Source organism: Lathamus discolor, chromosome 4 (genome assembly GCF_037157495.1).
Source record: "Lathamus discolor isolate bLatDis1 chromosome 4, bLatDis1.hap1, whole genome shotgun sequence".
In the NCBI taxonomy this organism is placed as follows: Eukaryota; Metazoa; Chordata; class Aves; order Psittaciformes; family Psittacidae; genus Lathamus; species Lathamus discolor.
In genome coordinates, this window is record NC_088887.1 from 30,821,206 (window position 1) to 30,846,660 (window position 25,455).

A 25,455-nucleotide genomic window follows, 5' to 3' on the forward strand; every position below is an offset into this window, starting at 1 on the left:
GTGCTAAGGCAGCACGCTCAGACAGCACGCTTACTTAAGACTTAGTCATACATCAAGGCTGGCGAGACATTTCCAGTCAGCCAGAAGCTGCACAATGCCTGCTTTTAAGTTCATCCATAGCCTTTTCCTGTACTGTGCTGTAAATAAATGAAAACCCACATGCTCACAGAGGAACAACTTAACTGCATTACAGAGGACATACATAAATAAGGGAGCAGTTAAAATACCTGCTGTGACTAGCAATACAGCATATGACTTCCTGAGCAAGCTAGACTTCTGTTAGAGAAGTTGTTACTAAAGAATTTTACAATTACACAAATCAGCCAAAGCTAAAAACCTTTTGTTAGGAGCAACTCAAGGGTTATTTATCTTCACAACTGCCAACGGTGGTGGGGCTAAGGCACAACTTAAAGTGAACTGTCCCTAGCCACCTTGGCCTGTGCTGGAACTGCGTGGGGTGTATAAAAGCAGACCTCAGACACTTGCAAAGTTCTTGTGCTATACCCGCTCTCAGCTTAGGCTACCATGAAAGACAAATGCTCGAAGCTGTCTCTGTCCTCCTCCTAGCAGCTGTACGGAGAGCATGAACATTCCAGTCAAAAGAGATGACTGACTTGCTGAGAAATACTTGCTAGAAAGCAAACTTATGGTAGAAAATGAGGTAACCTCAAAGAAGCTCCTGCGCTGTTCTAAAGAAAACTGTTTTGTTAAGCAGGAACATTTAAGCATTAAAGCATGCTGTAAGAGTCTTTCCAGAGTCAAAGGGCCTGTGCTATTCAAGTGGCCAGTGCAAGATCCTGTAAATGAGATTTGTTACAGGCCACACTGGTATCTCGCTTAGGAAAAAAAAGCTAGCAACGTGCTCAAGCTCCTCAGCAAGAAATGACAGACCTAAAACCACAAACCTTGGGTTTTACTTATTACCTAGAGTACGACTTGCTCAGAGATCAGTACTACTGGACTGCTTCCAAGTACTCCTGCTCAAGTCACTAGTTTGAGAACATAAGATAAAGTTTATTGCAGTTTTCTGAAATGACAACCAAACAGACAACTTGTGTACACAGCTCTGATAAACAGCAGTGAATCTACTGCAACTCACTGCAGGACGGTGAAGCTGGGGTGAAGTTGGTCTGGCCAGTAGCACAATTTCAGCCACAGTATTTGCTTCATATTCTGTCCACTGGAGAGATTCCCCCAAGGGAGCAGTTAATGATGAACAGGATGCAGTAGCCATGCACAGAAGGTACGTTCTGCAGTTTAACACCATTTGGTCAGGAGTCTTGATAGATGGAGCATCATAAAAGCTCTTCGACACCAGGTAGATTCAAATGCTTTAAAAACCACACTGAACTCATGAAGTCACCAAGAGCCAGATGAACATACAAGATCAGGCCAAAGTTATAAAGCACAATTGTTCTCCCTTTCTGGATACTCCAGCTATAAGAAACTGGATTTCAACAATGGAATTATTCCCAGAAAGTGCCCAGCAAATTTAGGAGATAAACACCTTTTAACCGGAGCAAATGGCTGTCCTAAAACTGGCAATTCTTTAAAGGTAAGACTGTGAGCAATAAATACATCTACTACATCCCCACTCGAAATGCTCGCCTGTTAAATAGAAAAGGTAATGGACAGCAGGGTAACTGTTCGTTCATCAGCAAAAAGCTTCCCCTGAAGACAATTCTGCTAGCATAATTTTAAAGATGCTAGTCCAACTCACATTTATTCTTTATATTCTTTAAGTAGGACTGGCATCAGTGTGTTGGGTTTTATTCTAATACCAGTAAATACATTAAACACTAATTCGTATTTATTACACAGAACAGCATGAAATTAATTCTCAGGACTGTGGTGCTACCAAATGTTGTTTGTGCTATAGCAATCCGAAGTCAAGAACATTTTCATTTGCCACGCAAAACCTGCTTGACAGAGGGCCTGGTTTAAAAATTCATAACCTTTTACAAAAAAATAGCTACTTTGTATTTTTCTGAACAGTTATATAAAATTCTTAAAATCAGCTTTTATCTCAGCATACAACAGAATTTCCTCTCATTAAAGGCAGGCTCAGCCGTGTCACTTCCATGCGCTGGCTACTCCTTCAGGTTACACAGGCAGCCCTTGCAGAACTGGCTTTGAGCTCCCCCATACATAAAAGTAATCACCCCTTTCACAGGGTACAGCCTTTATCCTGCTTGTTCACTAATCGTTCCCCTGAAGTCTCTAACACACATAAAGGTTTGGAAGATCAAGCCTCAGGGGTTGACAGAAACCCCTGTATCTGAATAAATAAGCCTGAAGGTTTCAGAAAGAAAGCCTGACGTTCCCTTTTTAAGATATATACAGTCATATGTACATATTCACAAATCTGTCCTGTGAAAAGAGGGAGCCTATTACAGAAACTGTAATTTGCTTCAGTTCATTCAATTTAGAAAGCAAACCAAGAACAAATAAATGTAAATATATCTACATACACAGTACGACATAGCAACTGTGGAACAGAAATGCCATAGGCGATCACTCATGCCCATAACTCTTCTGTTCTTCCAAACTTGTAGATCAGGGTACTAAAGGGAAAAAATAAAAATCGCACATACATAAGGTTGGAAAGTAATTTTAATAGTATCCTTAGACTCTTACACCATCTACACTGCAAATCAACACCCCTCCCATAACCTTGACTTTTATTCATGTTAGTATCTAGGGTTTGTACTTTTACTCCATTTACTATGCCTTGCTAAAACTATGAGATGCAGCTGAAGAAACTGCTCCAATGAAAAACAGTAAAAGCAGCTGCCCTTCTGAAGGAAAAAAAATGCAGAATTTAATTGATTCTAGGACCAATCCAGAGAGTTACAGAGCAGCAAGTCTCATCCTGGCATCCACCAGTCAGCTGAACCTAACGCATTAAGCCAGGATAAAATGTAACCTATTACATTTTTAGGAGCAAATCAGAAAATACCCTGGGGTAGGTAAGTGAGATCCAAATTACATTTTGACTTCCAAAATTCCTCTTATGAGGTTGGATGCAATTACATATTGTCATAAATTAAAAACAAAAAATGGTGAGGGAACAAACCCAAGCATGATTTCCTGATTGTTTCTGATAGCATGAATTATTTTCCCTTATAGCCAAAGAGATGGCAGAGTCATACTAAATCACAAGAGAATAAGGAGGCAGGGAAATGAGAAACACTGACCCTGAGAACAACAGTAACAAGTGATAGACACCTGGGCAATTAACCAGAGAACAACTAATACACAATGTTAAGTAAAAAACACTGGTGAGGTAACAACAAGAGCAGAAGCACGAGTCCTGACAGAAACAGGTAGTTCAAGGATTTAAAAAAAAAAAAAAAGGAAAGAAATAAACCTAAAATACACCTAGGTACAGAGTACACACTTTCAGAAACAAGAAGCAGCTTCAGAAAGTAAGTTCAAACTACTGAAATACGACTAAAGATTTCAGGCATGGTCAAACAATTCTTCAAAGCCTGCCTTCAGCACTATCCCATTTAAACTATGTGCAAGACTACAAAAGAGGTTTGGGAACTGCTGTTTTCTGCCAGAATACAATTGATTTTCCAAACAGGGAAGCAAAGTGGAGCCAATCTAACTCACCGCAAGGCATTTGACATGGTACTAGAAGAAAACTGTTAGCACCGTAATTCAAGTGTGTAAGAGCTTGCAAAAGAGGAGGTTATGTGAACTTAGGCAGCGACTGATCTTGGAACTTACACTATTTAATGCTTTCACTGTATTTTATTAAATAATAAAATCCATGGATTAGAGAGTACAGGATATAAAAACAGTTATTACAGATATAAATATTTCCAAAGTGCCATACGATATACTTACTGATACTACGCCAAATAAAAGAAATTGATTTAAGTGTAATGTTACAAAACATACCATCATACTCTTAGGAAAAAAAAACATAAAATCACTCTTAATATCTGAAAGCTCATGCAGCAGAAACAAATTTAGGTGTATCGATTGTCAGATGCCATTGGTACAAAACAGTCAGGAAAAGGGCAATATGATCTCCCACCTAGCTCTGTTAGGATACATGGCATGGTATTTGTAGTACAGAGATTAAAGCATTCTTGCCATTATCCTGATACTGACAGCATCTTATCTAGAATACAGTCTATATCCTTGGTCAGGCCCATTATAGATCAGAGCAAGCTGGACTAAGAGGAACTTGAAGGAAATGAAGAGCCTCTCATGAGCCGAGAAGGGGCAAATAAAAACAGTGGTTCTAAGCACTGGAGCTAAGGGAGTAGAAAAAAGTAGCAGGGAAAAAAAAATGTGGCTTTTAAGAAATAGTTTGATCAGTTTATGCATGAATAATTTCACATCAGTTCTGTGTAATTATGTTGGTTTACTCAAGTGACCCAAGAGGTCCCTTTGGTTTACATGCCACCCTCCTCATGTTAAGGTCAGGGTGGGTAATGAACTGATAGACAGAGGGTCCTGCATTAAGAGCAGCAAACTCCACAATGTGTCAGGTCCAAGCCCAGAGTCAGCCTCCAGCTTTCAGAACTCATTTTCCAGGAGTATTAATGTCCACAGAAGCGGGTTAGGTCAGATACCCCTTGGAAGGAGTAGTATGTGCCCAGATAACTTACCTGAAAAATATCAATGCGTTTTGGAAAAACACTGCTAATCCAGGGTAAACATTAGTGTCTGCAAAGTAAGTAACAAAAGAAACAGTAAATTCTTTTGTACTGGAAGGTGTATTTAGACCTCTGCTCATAATATCACTCTGACTACAAAACTAGATGGTATGGCTCTGACAAGAACTCACCACGCACTTCTGTTCTTCTGGATTTTCTGCCTTTTGGCTGACAGTAAAAGTACTTTTCTATATGTGAAAATAAACAAACTTACTCTGTGTTACATACGCTCCAAAAAGAATCCACATTGAAGCAATAAGCGAACCAAACATCAGCATAAAGCCAATGAAGAGCCAGACACGAGCACCTGCAGGAAATATTAAAACCTCTGAGAATTATGTAGGCTATTACCTGTAGCGACAGACAATCTGAGGTACTACTCTGTTATGACATGATATGTTAATCTTGCTGGAGGCACAAAGAGAAAGTGTTAAGCCCTGTATCAAGGACAAGATAAACCAAAACTAGCCTTCTCTAGTAGAACACATAGTAGCTGGATTCCCCTTATTTTAGAGAGCAGACACAACTATCAGAAATTTCTCCTCCCCTGTAGGCAATGCCTGTAACATCATTTAACACAACTTGGAATGGACTAATGACAAGGTACTTTGCCAAAGCTATAATGTTTCTAAGGAAAAGATGGCATTCCAATGGAATATGTAAAACAAACGCTTCCTGTGCTTACTTCAGAAAGATATTTTCAGATGGGCAACGTCTGAAAATACCTACCATAGCTAGGCATTACCTGCTGAAAAAGGAAGATGATGCATAGAAAATAATCAACCTGCTCACTCATGGGAAAGGAAAAATACTTCTATGCAAAGATTCTCTCAAGCTGACTTAGGAATGACATGCAAAAAAAAAGCATCATACGCCAGCTCAAAGAAATCAGTAAATCCTACCAGATTTCTGGTCTGGCATTCTACAACTCACACAAAAATAGATGCTGGGATCCGCATGGGAAATAGAAAGGGAATTATGAATGAAAGCAGAGAGAGGACAGCAAGTCCACAGACACCACACAGTAGGTGACATACAAAGGAAACAGAATGTTTACAATACATTCTAAAATACGTAATTCTTATAGAATGTCTGCTCTATAGCCTGCCACAAGGCAGAAATTTATTTCTCCTAGCAGCTATACAGAATTTGCAGAGGAAACTTTAGGTATTTGAGATACACAGAAGTTGAATTTTTTCTAAGTTTACCTTTTTAACAATGACAGTACTTATCTCCAAGTGTTAATTTTGTAAAGAAATGAACTTCTGTGAAGTTCTCTCCTACTCCTTAACTTCTATGATTTTTTTTAAACACCAACTAGAAAAAAAAAACCCAACACCTAAATAATCAGTTTTTCAACTTAGTATGATTTTTAGAGTTGTTTTACCTGTTCTTCCTAAACATCCATCACTGTAGCTGTCTCCTCTCACCTGTGCATTTGATACAGCATTTATCCTAGGAACAAAGAAAGTGTATACACTTCAGATTATTAGAAAAGCAATTTGAAACTGTAAGTAAAAAGCTGGCTTTTTTTAAGATGCAACAAATTGTGGGAAAATGATTTGTTGTTCTATATAGTCACGTATTATTCCTTAACTGAAGGATTCCAATTGGATTTCAAGCAAACCCTGTATTTGTTCCTAAGTTTTACGTTAATTTTTGTATTAACAAACAGGTAAGATGAAAGAATTGCCCTTTTTAGTGACTGTAATATTCCTGGTCACTTTCTGGCTGTTCATGTTTTAAAACTATCTCAAGCCACTTCACAGGAATAACAACAGCCAATAACAAGAGTGCTCTCATGATTCTGATATAAGTTGCTTTCCTTCGCAATGAATACCTTAAGTTTTCAAGTGAGAGATACCCTTTAAGGAGGGACAATACATTTTCTCAAAGCAAATTACACTGCTGAGGGAAAAAAAAACCCAAAACCTCAGAAACTTTCAGATACCAAGTGTTAGGAAGGTCTTGCATATCCAAATGAATCTTTTTCTCACCATCACTCTAGGATTCGATAAAAGCTATTACTTCAAGCTTGCCACATTTACATCTTTATAACAACACTAGCTATAATACTACTACCTCTCCCATTTGAGGAAGTTTTGGGCCAGACAGCTGTGAAAATTATTTAAAATTAGGGGTAAGTGCAGTCATATGTTTTATATTGAAGTAAGCAATTGTAACAGCATTACATAATTTCTGATCTAGGAATCTAAATACTTATTATAGAAAGCCACTTGCATAAACGAAGGTCTGCTTTCTTACGTTCAGCTGAAGTGCATAGGAAAAGCAATTGACCCTGAACAGATGGGGGTGCAGACAGACAGAACAACGAATAAACAGACTATGATCAGAAACAAAAGCCAGAGGTAAAATAAAAAAGGCCTTTACACTGCCATGCAAAAAGGTACAACAAGATTACTCGTAAGTCATTTACAATCAAGTGATTCAAAGTTTCATCATATACCACATTGTCTAGTAAAAATTGTGTTTAACAGCTCATGTTTATAAAAACTCCCTTTATACACACTTACATGAAAAAAGCTAGTGTTGAAAACACCCCACAAGTGTGGAAAGCATGGTTCATTTGTTCTGGCTTAGGGTAAACTACTGCAGCATCTATCATTATCCACCAACCTGTGAAAAACTAGAAATAAAATAGACCAGTATCACGAGGCTGAAAGGGTACAGAGATACGCAGACAAAACATGGCAAAAGTTCATGCATACCATTGGCTTAACTATCGTTCAACAAGCACAAACTATTCTAGGAAGTTATTAGCTTTAAGATGGACTCTAAATCTGTTTGATATGCAGTTTCTACGTAAAACTTACCATCTTCAGAGAAGCATTTGGTCACACTTTCTATTCAAATTAAGTATCACTGTTTGTTTAAACTCCCTGAATAGCTTTAAAAACAAGAATTCAAATTATAAACACATGAGATGCAAACCATGTCTAACACTGGCGTTCTAACATACCTAATTATGCAAAAAATTCAGTAGGAGTGTCAATCTTTTTTAAGGAAGAGTGCAGAAATGGTACATCAGTATCAGACAAAATGCAAAGTTATGAGACTTGTAAAAAGGCTTTTTAATAACTGCACTTAAAAAAGATCTTAAATACATGGGACTGACATGCAGTTAACAGTGGAACCGTACAAAACTTGAAACAAAAATGTAACTGTTCGCCATAGTTCCAAATTTGTCCACACAGTTCTAATTCGTATCCTCTCAAAACTTACCAATACACCAGCAACTATTGAAGCGATAGTATTTCTTCTTTCACTCCAGTCGATACACTCACATTCTGGCCAGCGGAAGTTGTCTAGGAATCCTGCCATCTCCTCAAAGATTAGATTGCTCTTCTTATTCTGTACTTACGCATTAATTTTTCCATTAACAGCTTTGTCCTCAAGACCTGAAACACAGCCAAAGATGCATTTAATACAAAGTAGCAAAACCTTGAGATGTTTGACAACTCTCATGAGCAATTTCTACAATACCTGGGGGTTTTGTACAGAATTAAGTATCCCATTTTCCTCTATGGATTCTATATTGAGCTACATTTTAAAAAAGACAACCTACTCTACAAACAGAATTGCAAATGAAGATCATCACACAACCCAAAAACTTAAGCATTATATATAAATCATCGTATCTGAAATGGAAAAGAAATAGAATAGAATACACTGTTCAAATTAAACACAAGAACAAACGCAAGCAAAGAAAAATAGCAAAACAGCAACTATTTCAATCTAAGTTTCATCTTCAAACCATAACGTGATCCCTGGCACTGTAAGTTCAAAACAGTAAGATACATACAATAGGGCTTCCTATGTAGACCAGAAAATGATCTTTTAATCAGGCCAGGGAACCTTGCATAAGATACCTGCATTTTCAGTCTCCGAATCAGATAGCTAATACAGTGCCCTTCTGACAATGGGAAAAAGGGATCAATGCAGTGAATCAACAAATACCAAGGATAAAGAATGTCCCACTTCACAGAGGGAGTATCACACAGAACTTTAAATGCAGGAAGAGAGAAGCAAAGTTAATTTGTTACAAAGTGACTGAAATAAGACAGTTCTCAATTTGGTGAGACAGTAGCTGTAAAAGATTCTGCATTATACTGTGTCTATTCGCAAACTGCAAGACGATTGACACATATAGTTTGTCAGAAATTAAGAGTATTTTGGTTTTCTATTCAGTATTTTCCACTTATCTAATTATTTATTAGTGACTCACAGCCCCTCTTAATGCTGTTCTATTTTATATTGTCAACTTCTGTGTTTTCCCAACCTGCCGTAAGTAATTTCAAGATACTTGTTGAAGGCTAACAACAGACAAATGCCTTTTATGATTGTGTTACAGGACAGACTGATGTAGAACATTTTTCTCATTAATAATTACAAGTCTACACCAAGAAGTGAAATAAAAATAAATAAATACATAATCAGAGTTTGCCTATGTCATGGGTTAAGCCCAGCTAGCAGGGATGGGAATGAGAATCAGTAAAAAGGTAAAACCTGGGGGTTGAGACAAGAACAGTTTAAAATAAAAGTAAAATGTAATAATAATAATAATAATAATAATAATAATAATAATAATAATAATAATAGTAGTGAATAAAGAGAGGAAGGAAAACAAGTGATGTACAGTACAATTGCTCACCTCTGGCTGACCGATGTTCAGCCCGTCCCCAAGAAGCAGCTGGCACCCCAGCCAACTCCTCCCAGTTTATATACTGGGCATGATGTGTTGTAGTATGGAATACCCCTTTGGCTAGTTTTGGTGAGGTGCCCTGCCTCTGCTCCCTCACAGCTTTCCGTGCCCCTCCTCACTGGCAGAGCATGAGACTGAAAAGTCCTTGATCAGGGCAAGTGCTACTCAGCAACAATTAAAACATTGGTGTGTTATCAGCATTGTTCTCAGACTAAAGCCAAAACACAGCATGGCACCAGCTACTAGGAAGAAAATTAACTCTACCCCAGCCAAAAGCAGGTCAGCCTACACTGCAAACACAGGCCACCTCCTGTGAATAAGATTAAAAACTTTGTCCTGCTAAATCTAGTCCCAGAAATCCATCCATAGTTATGATGCTTCCTTAAAGCATTAAAATCAACCACTCAATTCCAAAAGCACTTTTACTTTTGTACAGTACCTGGGCTCAACCATGTATTTATTTTCTCAGACTACACTTTTCCCTCGCAGTTTTCAGATCCCTGTTCCTCCTATAACTTTGACACACAACTGCCGCACTGTGCTACTCCAGATTTATGACTGCTCCTACAGCCCTCCCTTCTCTTCCACTCTTAAAATGGCTTCATCTGTACTTTTTTGTTCCTCTTCAAAAGCGAATGTGTCTCTTCCTCATCCTGCAGTAATCCCTCCTTTTCCCTGCCAGCTCATGGTTTCCACTGTTGTCACCACCACACGGTTCTCACCCTGTGGTGCAGCTGGCCACGGGTCGGAGTAAATAGACAAACATGCTACGCTATTTCTTCTCCTCACTGGACACAATGATGGTTATGTCAAACCTACAGAAGCCATTACCTTGCCTGTAAATACACTTTCAGGCATTTTCAGAGTAATTGAAGCTGTATTTCTTCAAAGCTCTATGTTCCTTTGGATTTTTTTCCCATAAAGGATCATTTAAACAGTATTAACATAGCTAAATGTGATCATCTCCTTCAAACAGAACATAAAGTACTGTAATTCAGAAAGCAGGTGAAGAAAAAAGATGGGGAAAATATTTCAGATATGTCAAAAAGAAATTATTTTTCACCCTCTACTCGGATGCCCCCAGAGGCACCTCAACAGGCTGGAGAAATGTGCTGACAGGAACCACGCGAATTTCAGCATGGGGAAGTGCCAAGTCTTGCACCTAAACCACCCCATTTGCCAGTACATGCTTGGGGCCACCCTGCTAGAAAGCAGGTTGGCAGAAAACGACCTGGGGGTCCTGGCTGACACCAAGTTGAACCAGAGCCAGCAATGTGCCTTATAGCAAAGAGATGAAAGGTATCATGGGCTGCATTAGGCACTGCCAGCAGGTGGAGGGAGCTCATCCTTCCCCTCTGCTCAGCACTGATGAGGCCACACCTGAAATGCTGTGTTCAGTTCTAGGCTCCCAATACAAAAGAGACATGGAAGTGCTGGAGACAGTCCAACAAAGGGCCACAGAGATGATAAAGGGACTGGAGCATCTCTCCTATGAGGAAGGGCTGTGAAAGCTGGGAGTGTTCTGCCTGGAGAAGAGAAGGCTCAGGGGAATTTTATCAGTCCATGAACACCTAAAGGAAGGGTGCAACAAGGACACAGCGAGGCTGTCTTCAGTGGTGCCCAGTGGTGGAACCAGAGGCACCTGGCACAAACTGAAACACAGGCAATTCCCTCTTAACATCAGGAAGCACTTTCTCTCTGTGGGGGTGACTGAGCACTGGCACAGGTCACACAGAGAGGTTGTGGAATCTCTATCCTTGGAGATACTCAAAAGCTGTCAGGACACAGCCCTGGGCAACTGACTCAGGGTGGCCCTGCTTGACCGGGATGGTGGACAAGATGCCCCTTGAGCTGCATTCCAACTTCAACCTTCCTGTGATACTTAACTAGCCTGTTAAATTATTGGATGACTTAATGAAAGAAATCTTCTTACTTCTACAAAACTGTTCTAGTTCAAAAAGGCTGAAACAAAATGAAAAAAAACCACCGAAACCCCAAACCCAACAACATTCCCTTTTTATGATTCAAGGGGGATGTATAATTTGTTTCATCAGCTAATATAATTAAGCCAACTTCCAAACCAAAAATGAACTAGCAAAACTCTTTCAACCTTGCAGTCAGTTCCGGGGAGACCTTACTGCAGCCTTTCAATATATAAAAGATGCTTATGAGAAAATTGAGATATTTTTACCAGGACCTGTACTGACAAGGAGCAACTGTTTAAAACTGAAAGAAATGGCTTTAGATTAGATTATTAGGAAGAAGTTCTTTACTACAGGGGTGGTGAGACACTGGAACAAGTTGCCCAAAGAAGCTGTGGCTGCCCTATCCCTGACAGTGTTCAAGGCCAGGCTGGAGGGGTCTTTGAGCAACCTGGTCTAGTGGAAGGTGTCCTTGCCATGGAAGGGGCTGGGACTAGGTGATCTTAGGATCCTTTCCAACCCAAACCAGACTATGACTCTATGATAATGTTCATATATATGTAGTTCTCAACAAAAAAAAAAAAAAAAAGGAAAAAAATAACCTATATTTCAACTGTGAAAGGCCAGTGACATGCTGAAGCTGAGTCTCCGCCAAGACCACAACAGCTAGGCTAATATGGGTTTATATAGACGCATGCACAGGTTTTAGCCCAGTTATATCTTACTACACAGACAGAAAACACTGAAAAAACAGACACTTTCAGCTGGAGTTTCTTATCTGAATAAAGGTACAAAACTTGCTCTCTTGGTTTAAACTTTTACACCCACATACTTCAAGCAAGGAAACAGGTAAAACCCCTTTCATCAGCTGTCCTTCAACGCCCTTCCTACAATCTGTCTCCTCCCCTTTTCCAAGGGCAGACAGGTTCTCCCACTGTTCTCAGGAAGCATTTCTCACTTATGTTGAATAAACAGAAATACAAGAACACTTGAAGAATAAACCGGTGACTGAAGACAGCTATACTCACTGTAAAAATAACGCTTGCTGGATGCTAGTGCTCAGGTTAAAACAACTACTACATTATTAAGGCAAATGAAGTTAAATTAAGACAAAAGAATTGGAAATCTGTTTCTCTCTCCCAGAATGAATGGATTTCACTTGAACAAAATACTCAAAGCAGCTGCAAGAAAATACAAAAAGTCTGCAAGAAACTGTCTTAAGCTGCACAAACATCCTGAAATCCCATCAGGTTAGTGAAGAAAGGAACCTCCTAAGAAGAAAGTAAAAAATAGAAGAGAGAAATCTAAAGTTAATAAGAAAAGCTTATTTTTCTTGAAGAAGATGACAGCATCTTCCACAAGTAACCAACCAGAACGTGCTTTAAGCCATATGCTTTCCCCATATGAGTGTACTATGGTAAGATATTTGGTCACTGGTCACTGTAAGGAGCTTATGTGAACATTTCTATTAAGTCCACTAATTTTTTTAAGGGGGATCTTTAGACCACTAACTCATTTCAGTCATTATGTGTGGTTTCGCTTTCAGTTTCCCACACCACTATGCTATATTGGCTAGTTTTTAAGTATCACAGAAAGCACAGGAAGAGAGGAAGAAAGGAGCTTTTAAATGAACTTACACAACAATGAGGCTCTGTGTCAAAATTATGAAACGAGTAACCACCTTACGCGAATCTGTGATGCTCAGCCATAGAGCACTGTGGCTGCTGTCTACAGCAAGCATTCTTTAAGAACAGTATTAAAGTTTGAAGACTTGAGCAAGGCAGAAATAAAGATCAATTCTGCAATTATCCACAGGCCTATTTTTGCTCATAAGTATATACTAAGTGCATCGATATTTCTTTAATGGGCTCAAGCCATGACGGGGCAGTATGAGGTGGAACCCCAAAGCTGCAGTCAAAGTCCTGACTGTAACTGTTACGCTGAGGGCAGCACTACTTAGCCCCAAAATAAGTCATTCTATAAAGATTTCCTCTTCACACCTCAAACTTTCCCTCTCAGCGTCGCCGCTGCCTTTCCCAGACACGGTTAATGGCACTTTGAGGGACACCCGACCGCGTTCCTGCAGCGGCCGGGCCGGGCCCCGCTGTCCCCCTGCCCCTGGGGAGAGCCAGGCCCGTGACTTCCTGCGGCCGCGCCATGGTGAAAGGTCGCGGCCCCACCGTGAGGGGACGGCACGCGCGGACGGCCACCCCCAGCACCGAGCCCGGGCCGCGCCAAGCCGAGCCCCATCGCGCTGCTCCAGCCCAACACCCCGGGCACTGTGCGAGCCGCGGGCACCGCGCCGGGCCGGACGGGGCCGCCTCGGGAGCAGGTGGAGGAGGGAAGAGCCGCTCCTGCTCCCCACGGCGCAGGGGGCACCGGGGCGCCTGAGGGCCGCTGGAAGCAAGCGGGAGCGCGCCTGAGGGCCGCTGGAAGCAAGCGGGAGCGCGCTCCCGGCGGAGGGTGTCCCCACACCACCCTCCTGCCAACACCTTCCCCCCGCCACCCGTCCCTGCAGCACCTGCGGCCCCCTCTGCCCGCATCGGCCGCGAGCTGCCGCCTGGCCCACCGGCCCCACTCGCCCCGCCTTCGGCGCCAGCGGAGCGGTACGAAACCAACGGCCGTCCGTACCTCCCCGTCCTGGGCGAGACCCTTCCGCCGGCGGGGAGCGCGGCCGCAGCGGCTGGGAGACCCGCGAGCGACGCGGCCCACCGCCAATCGCAACCCAGCGCTGCGCGTCACCGGAGGCTGGCTGAGGACGGGGCGCCACGATTGGCCGGCGCGGCTGCCCACCCCACCGACCGGAGCCAAGCGGACCCGGCGCAGGCCCCGCCCCTTTTGCTCCTGGGCAGAGAAGCGGCTGTCGCCTATCCCTGTGCCAAGTGGTCCCCAGCACCTCCCTTTGGGCCTTGGGTACCACCTCAGGTGCCCACAGCCATCTCCCAACCCATCCGTGAGCCAGGCTGGAAGGGGCTTTGACCAGCCTGGTCTAGTTGAAGGTGACCCTGCCCACGGCAGGAGCGTGGAACTAGGTAACCTTTAAGGTCCCTTCCAGTCCAAGCCAGCCTGTAATTCTATGTCATTTTCCACTGTTCCAAAGGTAAAGTACAATGTGCTCATCTTAATGTTGTTCAAGCACCTCCCGTAAAGGAATATATAAACATCACTACAAAACACCATTGTGGCTTACCCCTAGGCTGAGTTTAATAAACCCACGCAGAATTAATAATCAATTCTGAGTTCCTCTTTCAGCTGTCCAGGAAGAAGTATCTGAATTCTTCCTTTCCAACTTCATGGCATTTCCCAACCACAGTCAGGGCAGTAACTGCACCACTGCTATGCCACCCTCATCAGCAGCCTGCTGATGCCAACATCCTTGCTCCTCATATTCCCAGCTCCCCAACACAGTAAGTGAACAGGATTTGGGGCCGAGCCAGCAGAGTGCCCTGCCCAGTACTGCTCACACCAGCACCTCTCCATATCTACCGTGGCTGGGCAGAGCCAAGAGTGTTTCTACATGTTGCAGTTGCACAACAGATGTGAACAGATGTCTGCTTTTGCAACATGTTTTTGAACATGCCCAAAACATATCAACCCAAAATTTTTGACTCTCAATGAATTCCCTTTGATAGCGAACCAAAACAAGTATGCACAAGGCTACAAGGATTCTCATGATAAGCAAGGCTTGTAATGAGGACCGTGTGTCTTCTCTCAAATCAACGCAGGCCTTCCTCCTGCTGATAAAAGCCTGAGAAGTAAGTAAACAGTTGCAAAAGAAAACAACACAAGGAGTATCTCACTGTCTTAAATTAGACCAAGCAAGAACATACAGTTAACTGAAAAGACTAATTGTGCATTCCAATGTCCTTAACCATCGGATTTCCATAAAAGGCTAAAATGGGGGGAGGGGAGATTTCTCCCCAAACAATCACCAGGACCCTCAAAGACCACTACTCGAATTTATAGTGTCTGCACTGCAGCCTTGTCTACTCGAATTACAATATGCAATGATTAACAAGAATTGGGCAGGCATTTCATAGAATTATGATTAATATGTATATAACAAAGGCATGTAAACTGCCTCTTCTCAGCGTGCGTGATAGGCAGAGATATCCCCCATGCACCCCAGTAATAAAGTAATAATTACCCATAATAAAGTTTCGCCAGCTTTCTAACCTGTCATTCTAGTTGGAGAGGTTATTTTCCTAGATTTTGGTGACACCTTCATCCTTCCCACATGCGGGATTCAGTTCTCTTTTTCTGTCTTTCTGGCCTATTTCTTGCCAAAGCATCAGAAAAAGAGCTTTACCAGCACCAGAGATATCTTAAGAAAGACACATCTTCTTGTAAAATACTGACTGTTGCCTATTATAAAAGATTTGATGTCAAGACTTTAAAGATACTAAGGGGGAATGCTGCAATTGAATTAAGTATCAAAATTAGGAAAGTGATTAGTTTGAAAATTCATACTCTGGTAAGATAAAAAACCCCACAGAATCAATCTGAAAAGCCAGAAGTAGAAATTGAAGAGTGGAACAGGATAAACAAAAAAAAAAAAAAAAAAAAAAAAAAAAGAATGCATTTCAAGAATATTGCTCAAGAACAATGAACAGCAACACAGGGCACTAAGTAAAGGAGCACTGTGAGAAAGGCAACACAAAATAAACATGCAACCAAATGGCAACAGAATACTCAGTTCCTTGTTAAAAGACGGTTAAGCTGTGGCTCCCTAAAATCCCATGCAAAAGTTAAAAGTCTTACTCAAAGCTTTCTACTCTTATCAGCCCCCTTCCTTTTTTCCTTCATTTGTATGTGCTCACTGTGTTCCACCAAGTCTGGAGCTGAGCCACTGTCTCAGCAGAGAAGAGGATATCAGCTGCAAAAAGGGTCAGTATGAACAGTTGTTTCTCACTCATGATGCTCAGCACCCTACCATGAAGATAAAGTTTGTAACAAAACTCTTGCCTTGCTGTTCATCCAAAAGAACCATGTATTGCCCAACTTCCTTCCCTGTTACTACATGTGCCACCATCTTCTCACCCTCACCTGGAAGCACGATATGCTAACCTCTTTTCTCCTTTTCAGGCCCTTCCTATCATCTTCCATCACCACCCACCCCGCCACGCAGACACACATTTGTTTTCTTTACAGCTGTGGAAAGGTAAACGGTGTGGGGGCCACATCCAGGCAGACAGAACTGGTAGGGAAGTAACTTAAAGGGGGACACCACACATGCCTTTCTCCCTCACAGCAGCAGTTTTTCCCACTAATAAAGATTTACCGCTTGTCTTTCTTACAGCACGCCCTGCTCTTGCTTCTCATGACTTTTACTTCTTCTCCTCAGAGCCTTCTCTGTAACTCTGTGTGCATCCTGAGCCATTATTACCCTGAAACAGAAAGATATTCAACAGGCCTCAACATTTACAGCATATATAGAAACTCTTGGGTTTACAAGACAGCCTGAGATGTTATTTCAGATAGGCTACAGCTCTACGTCTTTCCTTTTATTGGAAAACACTAACACGTACAATTGTACAGCTTGCTGATAGTGCATGGAAGAGCCATCAGATTGCTGGGCAGAGTTCTCACCCTGAGAAAACCTGACACCTCAATTAATTTATCCTAATAATAAATATAAATAATATTTTTTCTTGGTATTAAGATGTCACCTAGCTAAGCCTTTCAAGCCACAAGCTTTATGGTAATCAGACCAACATAAGGAGTTCTGGGAATAAGCAGCATGTATTCATGTCTGGAATTGACAATGATTTCATTCTTTTGAGGTCAGTAATAAGGTAACTGTTATCAAATTCAAATTAAGAAGTCTAGTGTCAGACAGAAAATTTACTTCTGAGGGCCATACTCTCCTGGGATTTTCTAATTCATATGCAGTACTTGCTATTACTTGTTTTAGATGTACGGGATAAGTACTGCTCTTAGGATTTTGTGAGCTCTGAGCAACAAAAAATAGCCCCACAAAAATATACTCATCCACACACCTGAGGAAAAGAAAAATCTGAACTCCTTTTTTCACCATCATTGCCATAAATGTTAAAGAAGTAGATTTTTTGTGCCTGGCAATTTTTCACTACAACAGCGCAAGGCTGATTTAAAGTGCTGAGAATCAGGCCACATCTATTCCATTTGACACCAAGTAGTTTCAAAAGAAACATAAAAATCACTCAGTGTGCTGACTCATCCATTATGCCAACTTAAATATTTAAACTGCTGATACTTATCTTCATTGTGAGCCAAAGTGGATTCCATCAAAGCTGGATTTATTGCAATCTGGTTCTATTTACTCTTGTGCAATGAATTCAATTTGCAATTAGCTCTCTTCTAATCTGACACTGGATTAGCTTAAACAGCAATTCAGACCTAATTCCTGTAGCTCATAATGCGAATCAAAACCTGATCTTTTTAAAAGTACTATGTCAAAGAACTTCCATAAAAGCATGTTTTAGTTTTCATTAAAAGGAAGAATGCATGGTTAAGTTATTGAAATAAATAGACATTCATACACACAGCTGCTAAAATGAGTGAGGAGTTTATGAGGTCAAAGCCTTCTGGTATCACCTGGTCCAACACAAGGATCTCAATAAATCCTACTCACTAGCATACCTCTGCCTCCTAACTGAATCTTCACAGAAAGGAAGTAACAGCCATGCTCTCATCCTTTCAGCTAGCACCAGGGCATGGCATACCACAGCACAAGCATCCCAGTGGCACAACCTAGGGGCAACAGATTGGTCTGCACATAACGCCATTCTTCCTACTTTTTCCACCTTCATTCCTACAAAAAGGTATGTTGAAGGAAGCTGAGGTTAGCCCTATTTTCTAAAACATGACAAACATCTTGTCAGTATTATTTATTTACTGTAACACAAAGGCTTTAAAGACCTATAGCGTTTACCAGTGAATAAATAATATCACTAGATCATAAAATACTGACAAGCAATATTTCAATTAGTGCGTTCTACCAACAAATATAAATAATGCCCTGTTTGCTGGTTCAGACCTCACCTATGCGAGCAAGAGCACAAAGACCAAAAGGAGCACATGCAGTGTTTGTTAACCTGCCCACAAGCAAATGCATTAACCCAGACTCTGTTGGTGCTGGGGCATCTACCAAAGGATGGATGTGACCATTACCTAGCCTTCCTTTCTAAAACTCTAAGAGCTGATATCCGCCCTCCCTGGCACACCAGAGACCATGGACACCCTCCTACAGACTGGCAGAGTACAGCACAATTCCTGCATAGGTAGAGACTGTGACAGTCTGGGTCACAGAGGCACAAGTGAGAAAGGAGGCCTGCACAGATACTGATGTATCCAGCAACACCCTTCCACAGGAAAAATCCTCCAGGAAAATCAGATTATGTGGAGAGCTGAGAGGTTACTAAATACAACTTTTGCAGCACAGAAATTTTCCACTTTCCAAGCCACTGCCCATAAACTCTAATAATACAGCAATATTTCACAGTAAGTTCTTTGATACCAATATTCTTAGAACATTTAAATGGCGCAATTACTTTTGAAAAATAGTACTCCCTTCTCTCACTTCCAAAAAGCCCTCTGACTAAGGTACAGTTTTGGGCAGGCTTCCTCATTTACTCAGATTTGCTTTCTGAGACCTTCTTCTGTATTAAAAGCCAAATCCAAAAAAGGACTTCTGCAGAACGTACAGCCCAAGTCCAGACAACCAGAACCCTCCATTCATTCCCATTTCATTTAACCTTCAAGAGATGAATGCACTTTAAAAAAACAAACACAAACCACAAAACAAAGCATGAAATCTGTCAACAATTTATGAGCTGTAAGCATTTAAATAAGAAAGGATAAAGGTCAAAGTAACAGGGCACAGCAAGACTTTTACTTCCACTTTGTCCTTAATATGTTTTTGTTATGCCTCAGTTTCACCTTTTGAAGATGTAACTGTAAAACCACTTTAATGCCCTTTAACACTGCTAAAGGGAAGTGTTAATTTTTAGTTAAACAGAAGCAAAGCAAGCTGCAAAAGGATAACCGATTTTTTCCTGTTGTGGTTTAACCCCAGCTGGCAACTAACCCCACAGAGCTGCTTGTTCACTCCCCTCATGGCAGGGTAGAGGAAAGACTCAGAAGGGTAAAAGTGAGACAACTCACGGGTTGAGATAAAGACAGTTTAATAGGCAAAGAAAAAAACACGTGCACAAGCAAGCCAAAATAAGGATTTCATTCACTATTTCCCACAAGCAAGCAGATGCTCAGTCATCCCCCAGGAAAGCAGGGCTCCATCACATCTTAACAGCTACTTCGGAAGGCAAACGCGATTACGCTGAAAGTCCCCTATTCGTTCTTCCAGAACTTTATATACTGAGCATGATACCATGTGGTATGGAATACCCCTTTGGTCAGTTGAGGTCCCAGCTATGTCCCCTCCCAGCTCCTTGTGCACTCCCAGCCTACTCAATGGTGAGGTGGTGTGAGAGGCAGAAAGGCCTTGGCTCTGTTCAAGCACTGCTAAGCAGTAATTAAAACATCCCTGATTTGTTTCCAGCACAAATCCAAAATGTAGCCTCATAGCAGCTCCTGTGAAGAAAATGAACTCCAGCCCAGCCCAAACCAGCACAGTTACTTAGCTATGTTCAGAAATAAATCAACTAAGGACCTGCAAACACACATCAGGCAACCCGTTTCCTTTTAATTGGTGTAACAGTGCACAGCTGGATTTTACATTTTCAGTGTACCTGAAATTTCTCTAGTGTTACAAGTTTTGTTAATAAAGTGCATTCAAAATCTTGACAAGACAGATAAATTAGTGTTATTTTGATGTATAGTTTAACCACTTCAATAGAGAAGACTTCCACCCAAACCTTTTAACATTTTCCTCCTCATTTTCCTTTGTGTCTGAATTAGAAGCCTCTCCATTTTCCATCAATGCTTCGTAAGTCTTTTGTGCTCGGCCTATTTCTTTGTCAGCACTGAAGTGCACCATTTGTCTGCTCAGAATAGGAACAACTAAATTGAAGTTGTCAATTCTTTTGTTTAATTTCCTGATATCTTCTGTGAATTGCTCACAAATAAGATTCCATTCCTTTTGCCTGTATGGTGTCATGGGCTTTCCAAGCTTGCTTCTAGATGCCACTATGCTCTTCCTTAACTGCTCAATAGTTTCCCGTATTTCCTTCTGTAACAGGATCCACTCCGGCTGGTACCCGTTGTCTATCAGAATTCTGTTCAAGTTGTGAGTCATAGGGTCAACATGTGGACAGTCTGAAAACTTCTGCAGAGGCTTCCCTTTGCCACTGAGGTTGTCAAAGTCTCCCTTTGCCATCGATTCCTGGATGAGGTCCTCCACCAATCGTTCAACCGCCTGAGTTATCTTCACCTTTTTGCTCTGCCTCACATCTTTGGCTTTCATTAGGTCAGTTGCAACAAACTGGCTTTCAAGCCTCTGCTTCCGGTACTCCAGCACTTGTTCAGTCGCACGGTCTACGCGAAATTGCATGTACTGCTTTTCTCTTTGGCTTGGTGTTCCGAAACCCACACCTTCAAAACTCAAGTAGTGTCTGTGCTGTGGTGCTTGCATTTTAAACGGATCCTCCTCCTCTTCATTTTCCTCATTTGCTTTCTTTTTGGTCGTTGCATCACTGAGCACCACTCGGTACGCTTCTTCTACTTTCATAAATGCTTCGGCATCAGCTGTGGCAGAACCACTGTCTGGATGATACTTCTTGGCAAGACTTCGATACGAGTTTCTGATATCATCAAGGGAACATCCTTCCTCAAGCTCAAGGATCTTGTAAGAGTCCTTGATGTTGCTTTTAGGTCTAAAACCCGACAACATTCTGTTGCCACAAATGTAGGGAAATACCTTCAGGTTTCTTGGAAGCATTGCTTCACGCACCAATAAATGATGCCCTATGCTGTTAGTCAGCATGACAAAGCCACTTTGTACTCCTTCAGATGCAGCTACATTATAAACAATGACCTATAAACACATTTTTATAAAAATGGTGTTAAATATTATTTTTAAAAGAACTTATACAATTAAAGTCTTAAACTGGTTATATTATGTTAAGAAATACCTACAACACTTCAGAAAAGCATGCAATGTTCTTTTCCTCCACAGATTAATACTGAAATCTGCAATTTTTATCAATTACTACTGATGTGGTAATATTACAATGTAAATGAAAACTAATTCACAATATAGCTTTCTCCTTGTATAGCAACTATAGCATAGGTTTTGCACTGCAGAATTCCCCAAAGGCTGAAGCTTTATTGCCTTTCTGCAAAGGCAGTGCACTGTAATCTGGAAATATGCTTTACGGTGAGCAGGAACTGCTGAAACAAACCTCTCCTTTTCCTCTCTACAGCTACATTGGGCCATCACCCGAATTTTCTATTCACATGCATTAGTGCCTCAAGATCTACCACCTGGTACATTCTCCAAGGATTTCATTATGGCTCCCTTTCGATATTTCACAGCAACAACTGAAGCAGCATTCAGATTATAGATTCATTTAGATTAACTCTTGTGTCCCAGCAGGGATGTTGCATCCTAGTGGCCAACCTCCTTCACTTGTGCCAGGTAAAGTTATAAACCTGGAACTCTGCACAGTTCAATAGCACATAGTATCTCATCCTGTCAGGAAGACCAGTGCTTCTGAATCATTTTGGGAAACAGCAAAAGGAGCACCTTCAGCAAATGACAACCTAAGTAAGTCTTCACATAATGTCAAAAGTAAGAAAATATCACACAAATTGCATACACAACTGCTAATTTCTCTTTATGAATGAAAATCCTAAGACAAATGCCTCATACGCAGTGCTAAAGAATCTCCTTTCACAGTACCTGCAACATATCCATCGCTGACTGCCTTTCCAAACAAGACTAGGTTCAATCAAGGTTAAGTTTAACGAATAAACAGTGCTTATATGTCCTTCATGTAACAAACTGCCTAACAAAGTGCCTTCTGCACTAGCCTATCTGAAAAGGGAACTAAGATGTACTTGGGACTGGATGAAAGACTGGAGCAATCCTGAATATTTTCAGTTGATTTTGAGCCAGGTGATGTATTAAGTCATCAACTTGTGTTTATTATAATGTATGTTATTAACATGGGGGGGGTTCACTGATGATACAGATTAGTGATTTCTTTCCCTAGAGGTGTCTGGCAAACGTAATAATTTAGTTTCATACAGCCATAAAGATCGACATAACTATTACTTAAATGTAAATATCAATGAACACACTTTTGATACTCAACATCCTGATAAGAAGCCAAGCTTGCTCATAATTCCATCGCCTCGATTTTAACATACTCGTACTTAAACCCCTGTATCAAACCACACGCACAGCACCCTCCCTGCAGCACCGGAGAGTGCCGGCTGCAGGTATTTATTCCCCAGTTAAATTCAGCTCTCCCCGATGCAGCCAGGTACAGGGGGGCAGGACCCATACCCCCTTTCCCCACAAGACAGACAGCAGATGGCAGGGGCTCCGAACGGGGCCCTGCTTAGGAGCCCGCCCTCCCCTTGCACCCCGCTGCCGTTAGAGCCCCCATGGCTGCCCCCAGCCGCCACCATGGACGGTGACTGGCGAGCGCCCTTAGGCGCTGCGCCGCAGGAAGGCTGAAGGAGGCGGTCACTGGCAAGAGAGCAGCTGGGCCCTCAGCCCTCCTCACTTCCCCAGTACCGCTCGGGGGAAGCTCCCCGTAGCGCGCCCACAGCCCCCTTGCCCGGTACCTCACCTGCTCTCCGCCGCCGCCCGCCCTTACCCCTCCCTCACAGCGACGGACGTACGCCCGCGAGGGCACGGCAAGCGCTGGCAGAAAGCCAGAAACGGAGAAAAAGGAGAAAGAGGAGGAGCGACCGCTTTTACCCTTCGCTCAAGGACGGGCGGCCTGTCCTAGCGCTGGGGTGAGCGCATGGGTGACCAGGACCGCCGGCCCTGCTACACCGCTCACCGGCGGAGGGAGCCCGAGGCCTGCCAAAGCTGTGGCGGGCGGGCCGGCTGGCGCATGCGCGGTGTGGCGGGGGAGGTGGCTTTGCTGTGCCGGGCGCGGCAGTACATTCTGCGTGCCAGCGGCCTGCGGTCATGGAATTGTAGACTCAGAATCAGTTGGAAAGAGACCTTAGAGTCCGTGGAGTCCAACCGTTACCCCAGCACTGCCAAGTCCACCCCTAAACCGTGTCAGTGAGGGCCCCATCTGCACCGTTTGTGAACACTTGCAGGGACGGTGATTCCACCACTTCCCTGGGCAGCCTGTTCCAGGGCCTGAGCACCCTCTGTGTGAAGAAATGGTTCCTAACGTCCAATCTAAACTTACCCTGGTGCAGCTTGAGGCCATTACCTTTTGTCTTATTACTTGTTATTTGGGAGAAGAGACCAGCCACCTCACTCCATCCTCCTTTCAGGTAGTTGCAGAGAGTGATGTGGTCCCCCTTGAGCCTCCTCCAGACTAAACACCCCCAGTTCCCTCAGCTCTTCATCGTAGGACTTGTGCTCCAGGCCCTTCACCAGCTGTGTTACCCTTTTCGGGACCTGCTCTTGCAAGTCCATGCCTCTTGTAGTGAGGGGCCCAAAACTGAACACAGGATTCGAGATGCGGCCTCACCATTGCTGAGTACAAAAGGACAATCACGTTGCTAGTTCTGCTGGCCACACAGAGTGTACAGGATGAGCAGCTTTTCATGTTGTTTTTTAATATGTACGTTTACACCTGTAAACCTTAACTGCTTTATAGCCTTTGTTCTCCTGAGTGAATTCCACCTTAGTAGTTGATGAATTCCCCTGCCTCTTCATGGGTTTGTGAAATGGCTTCCCCTGCAGCACTTACCCAGACAAAGCCTTGGTCTTTCACAGCATCCACACCCTTGCCCGTAACATGGTTTTCAAAAAGCTGTGGGTGTCCCTCAGCAGCCATGCTAGCAGTAGGATAAGCAATCATTCACTGGGCTCACCCAGAAAGGCTGTGCCAGGCCTGTAGTGACGTGAGCTCTGGGCCTGCTGCCTTGCTGTGGGGCAGTCAGTGCGTGGGAGGGTTGTTCCTGCAGCCTCCATGAATGGCATCAGCTGGCTATTGGGAAATGGTGACTTCAGCTAAGGAAAGCTGAAGCCAAGAAACAGTTCTCATCCTCAGCCTGAAAAGGAGGACCCAGATGCATGAACTGAAGGCCCAGCAGATGGAAGGCAACAATTTGTTTCCTCCCTGAATACCAGCATGTATTATTAAAAAAAAATGGAAAAAAAACCCTGCGTTTTTTATTAATGGTTCTTGATGGGGTGTGGGTGAGCATGCACCATATCCAGCCAATGCAATGGTGGCATTGATGTCAGAAAGGAAACAACAAACACACAGAGCAATCTGCTTTATTTTACAGCCTCCAATGTTATACTCTGGCTGCTCATCCTGATACAGCTTTACCAGTATGCTACCCTGGTGAATAAACAATTCTAAAATCCATTGTTTCAGAGAGATTTTTTATTTCTATTCATTAGATAATGGTATTCTGCATTTTTTAATTTCAGATTCGCCTTCTGTGAAAGTCAGATTCTGATATTGGAACTTTTGGTGTATATTGCCTCTATCTACTGTATATTCACTTCATTACCTAGGAAAACAAGTTGATCAAATAATTGCAATACAAATTGACCCACTGAAAAGAAGTTTAATCATGTTCTGCTGGCCAGTCGTGTAGCAGAGAGATGTTTCAGGGCTGCACGAGTTCTGTTTCTGACTTAAAAATTGTCACAGCCTTCTGACTAGAAGAAAATAAATCTGAAAACCGTTGTAAAAGAGAGAAATTCTTATGAGAAATAAGAATTTTCTTTCCTTTTGCTGGTTTGCTCTTCAGTTACAGGTAGACAATACAGAACTGGGAGTTTGCAAGTCTAAGGAAGGCAGTCTACAGATACTGGTAAGTGATGCTTAAGACTACTGTAGGAGGCATGTCTTCTTAAACTGGGAGGTTCAAGTACAGCATCTGTTTAACAGCACAGAAGCTGTTAATTTCATAGAAGTTTTAAATAAACTTCACTGATTTCCTTAAGAATGAGTTTTAGTGGTGTGAAAGGAATGGCTTGTGTTTCTGTTAATGTGGTTTTATTTCTCATTGTGTCATTAAGACACACAGGTAGTACTTA

The 25,455-nt window shown here is 42.2% G+C and overlaps 2 protein-coding genes across 7 annotated transcripts; both read right to left on the reverse strand.

Annotated features, from left to right (window-relative positions):
* Nucleotides 1–993: 993 nt before the first annotated feature.
* Nucleotides 994–23,273, reverse strand: TMEM50B (transmembrane protein 50B). 5 transcript variants are annotated; one of them, XM_065676851.1, is made up of 7 exons: nucleotides 23,191–23,273; nucleotides 7,920–8,095; nucleotides 7,211–7,323; nucleotides 6,064–6,131; nucleotides 4,891–4,983; nucleotides 4,629–4,686; nucleotides 994–2,564 (listed from the first exon to the last, which is right to left on the reverse strand). In XM_065676851.1, the coding sequence occupies exons 2-7, from the start codon at nucleotides 8,016–8,018 to the stop codon at nucleotides 2,519–2,521; spliced, it is 477 nt and encodes a 158-aa protein (XP_065532923.1). In that variant the 5' UTR covers nucleotides 8,019–8,095; nucleotides 23,191–23,273; the 3' UTR covers nucleotides 994–2,518. The 5 variants fall into 5 exon arrangements, with proteins under 5 accessions (XP_065532923.1, XP_065532924.1, XP_065532921.1 ...); XM_065676852.1 differs by lacking the exon at nucleotides 23,191–23,273 and adding an exon at nucleotides 23,060–23,149; XM_065676849.1 differs by lacking the exon at nucleotides 23,191–23,273 and adding an exon at nucleotides 13,953–14,059.
* DNAJC28 (DnaJ heat shock protein family (Hsp40) member C28) lies at nucleotides 19,112–23,268 on the reverse strand. Of its 2 annotated transcripts, none has more exons than XM_065676847.1 (2): nucleotides 23,191–23,268; nucleotides 19,112–21,294 (listed from the first exon to the last, which is right to left on the reverse strand). In XM_065676847.1, exon 2 carries the CDS (start codon nucleotides 21,241–21,243, stop codon nucleotides 20,125–20,127), a length of 1,119 nt encoding a protein of 372 aa, XP_065532919.1. In that variant the 5' UTR covers nucleotides 21,244–21,294; nucleotides 23,191–23,268; the 3' UTR covers nucleotides 19,112–20,124. The 2 variants fall into 2 exon arrangements, with proteins under 2 accessions (XP_065532919.1, XP_065532918.1); XM_065676846.1 differs by lacking the exon at nucleotides 23,191–23,268 and adding an exon at nucleotides 23,060–23,145.
* Nucleotides 23,274–25,455: the final 2,182 nt, after the last annotated feature.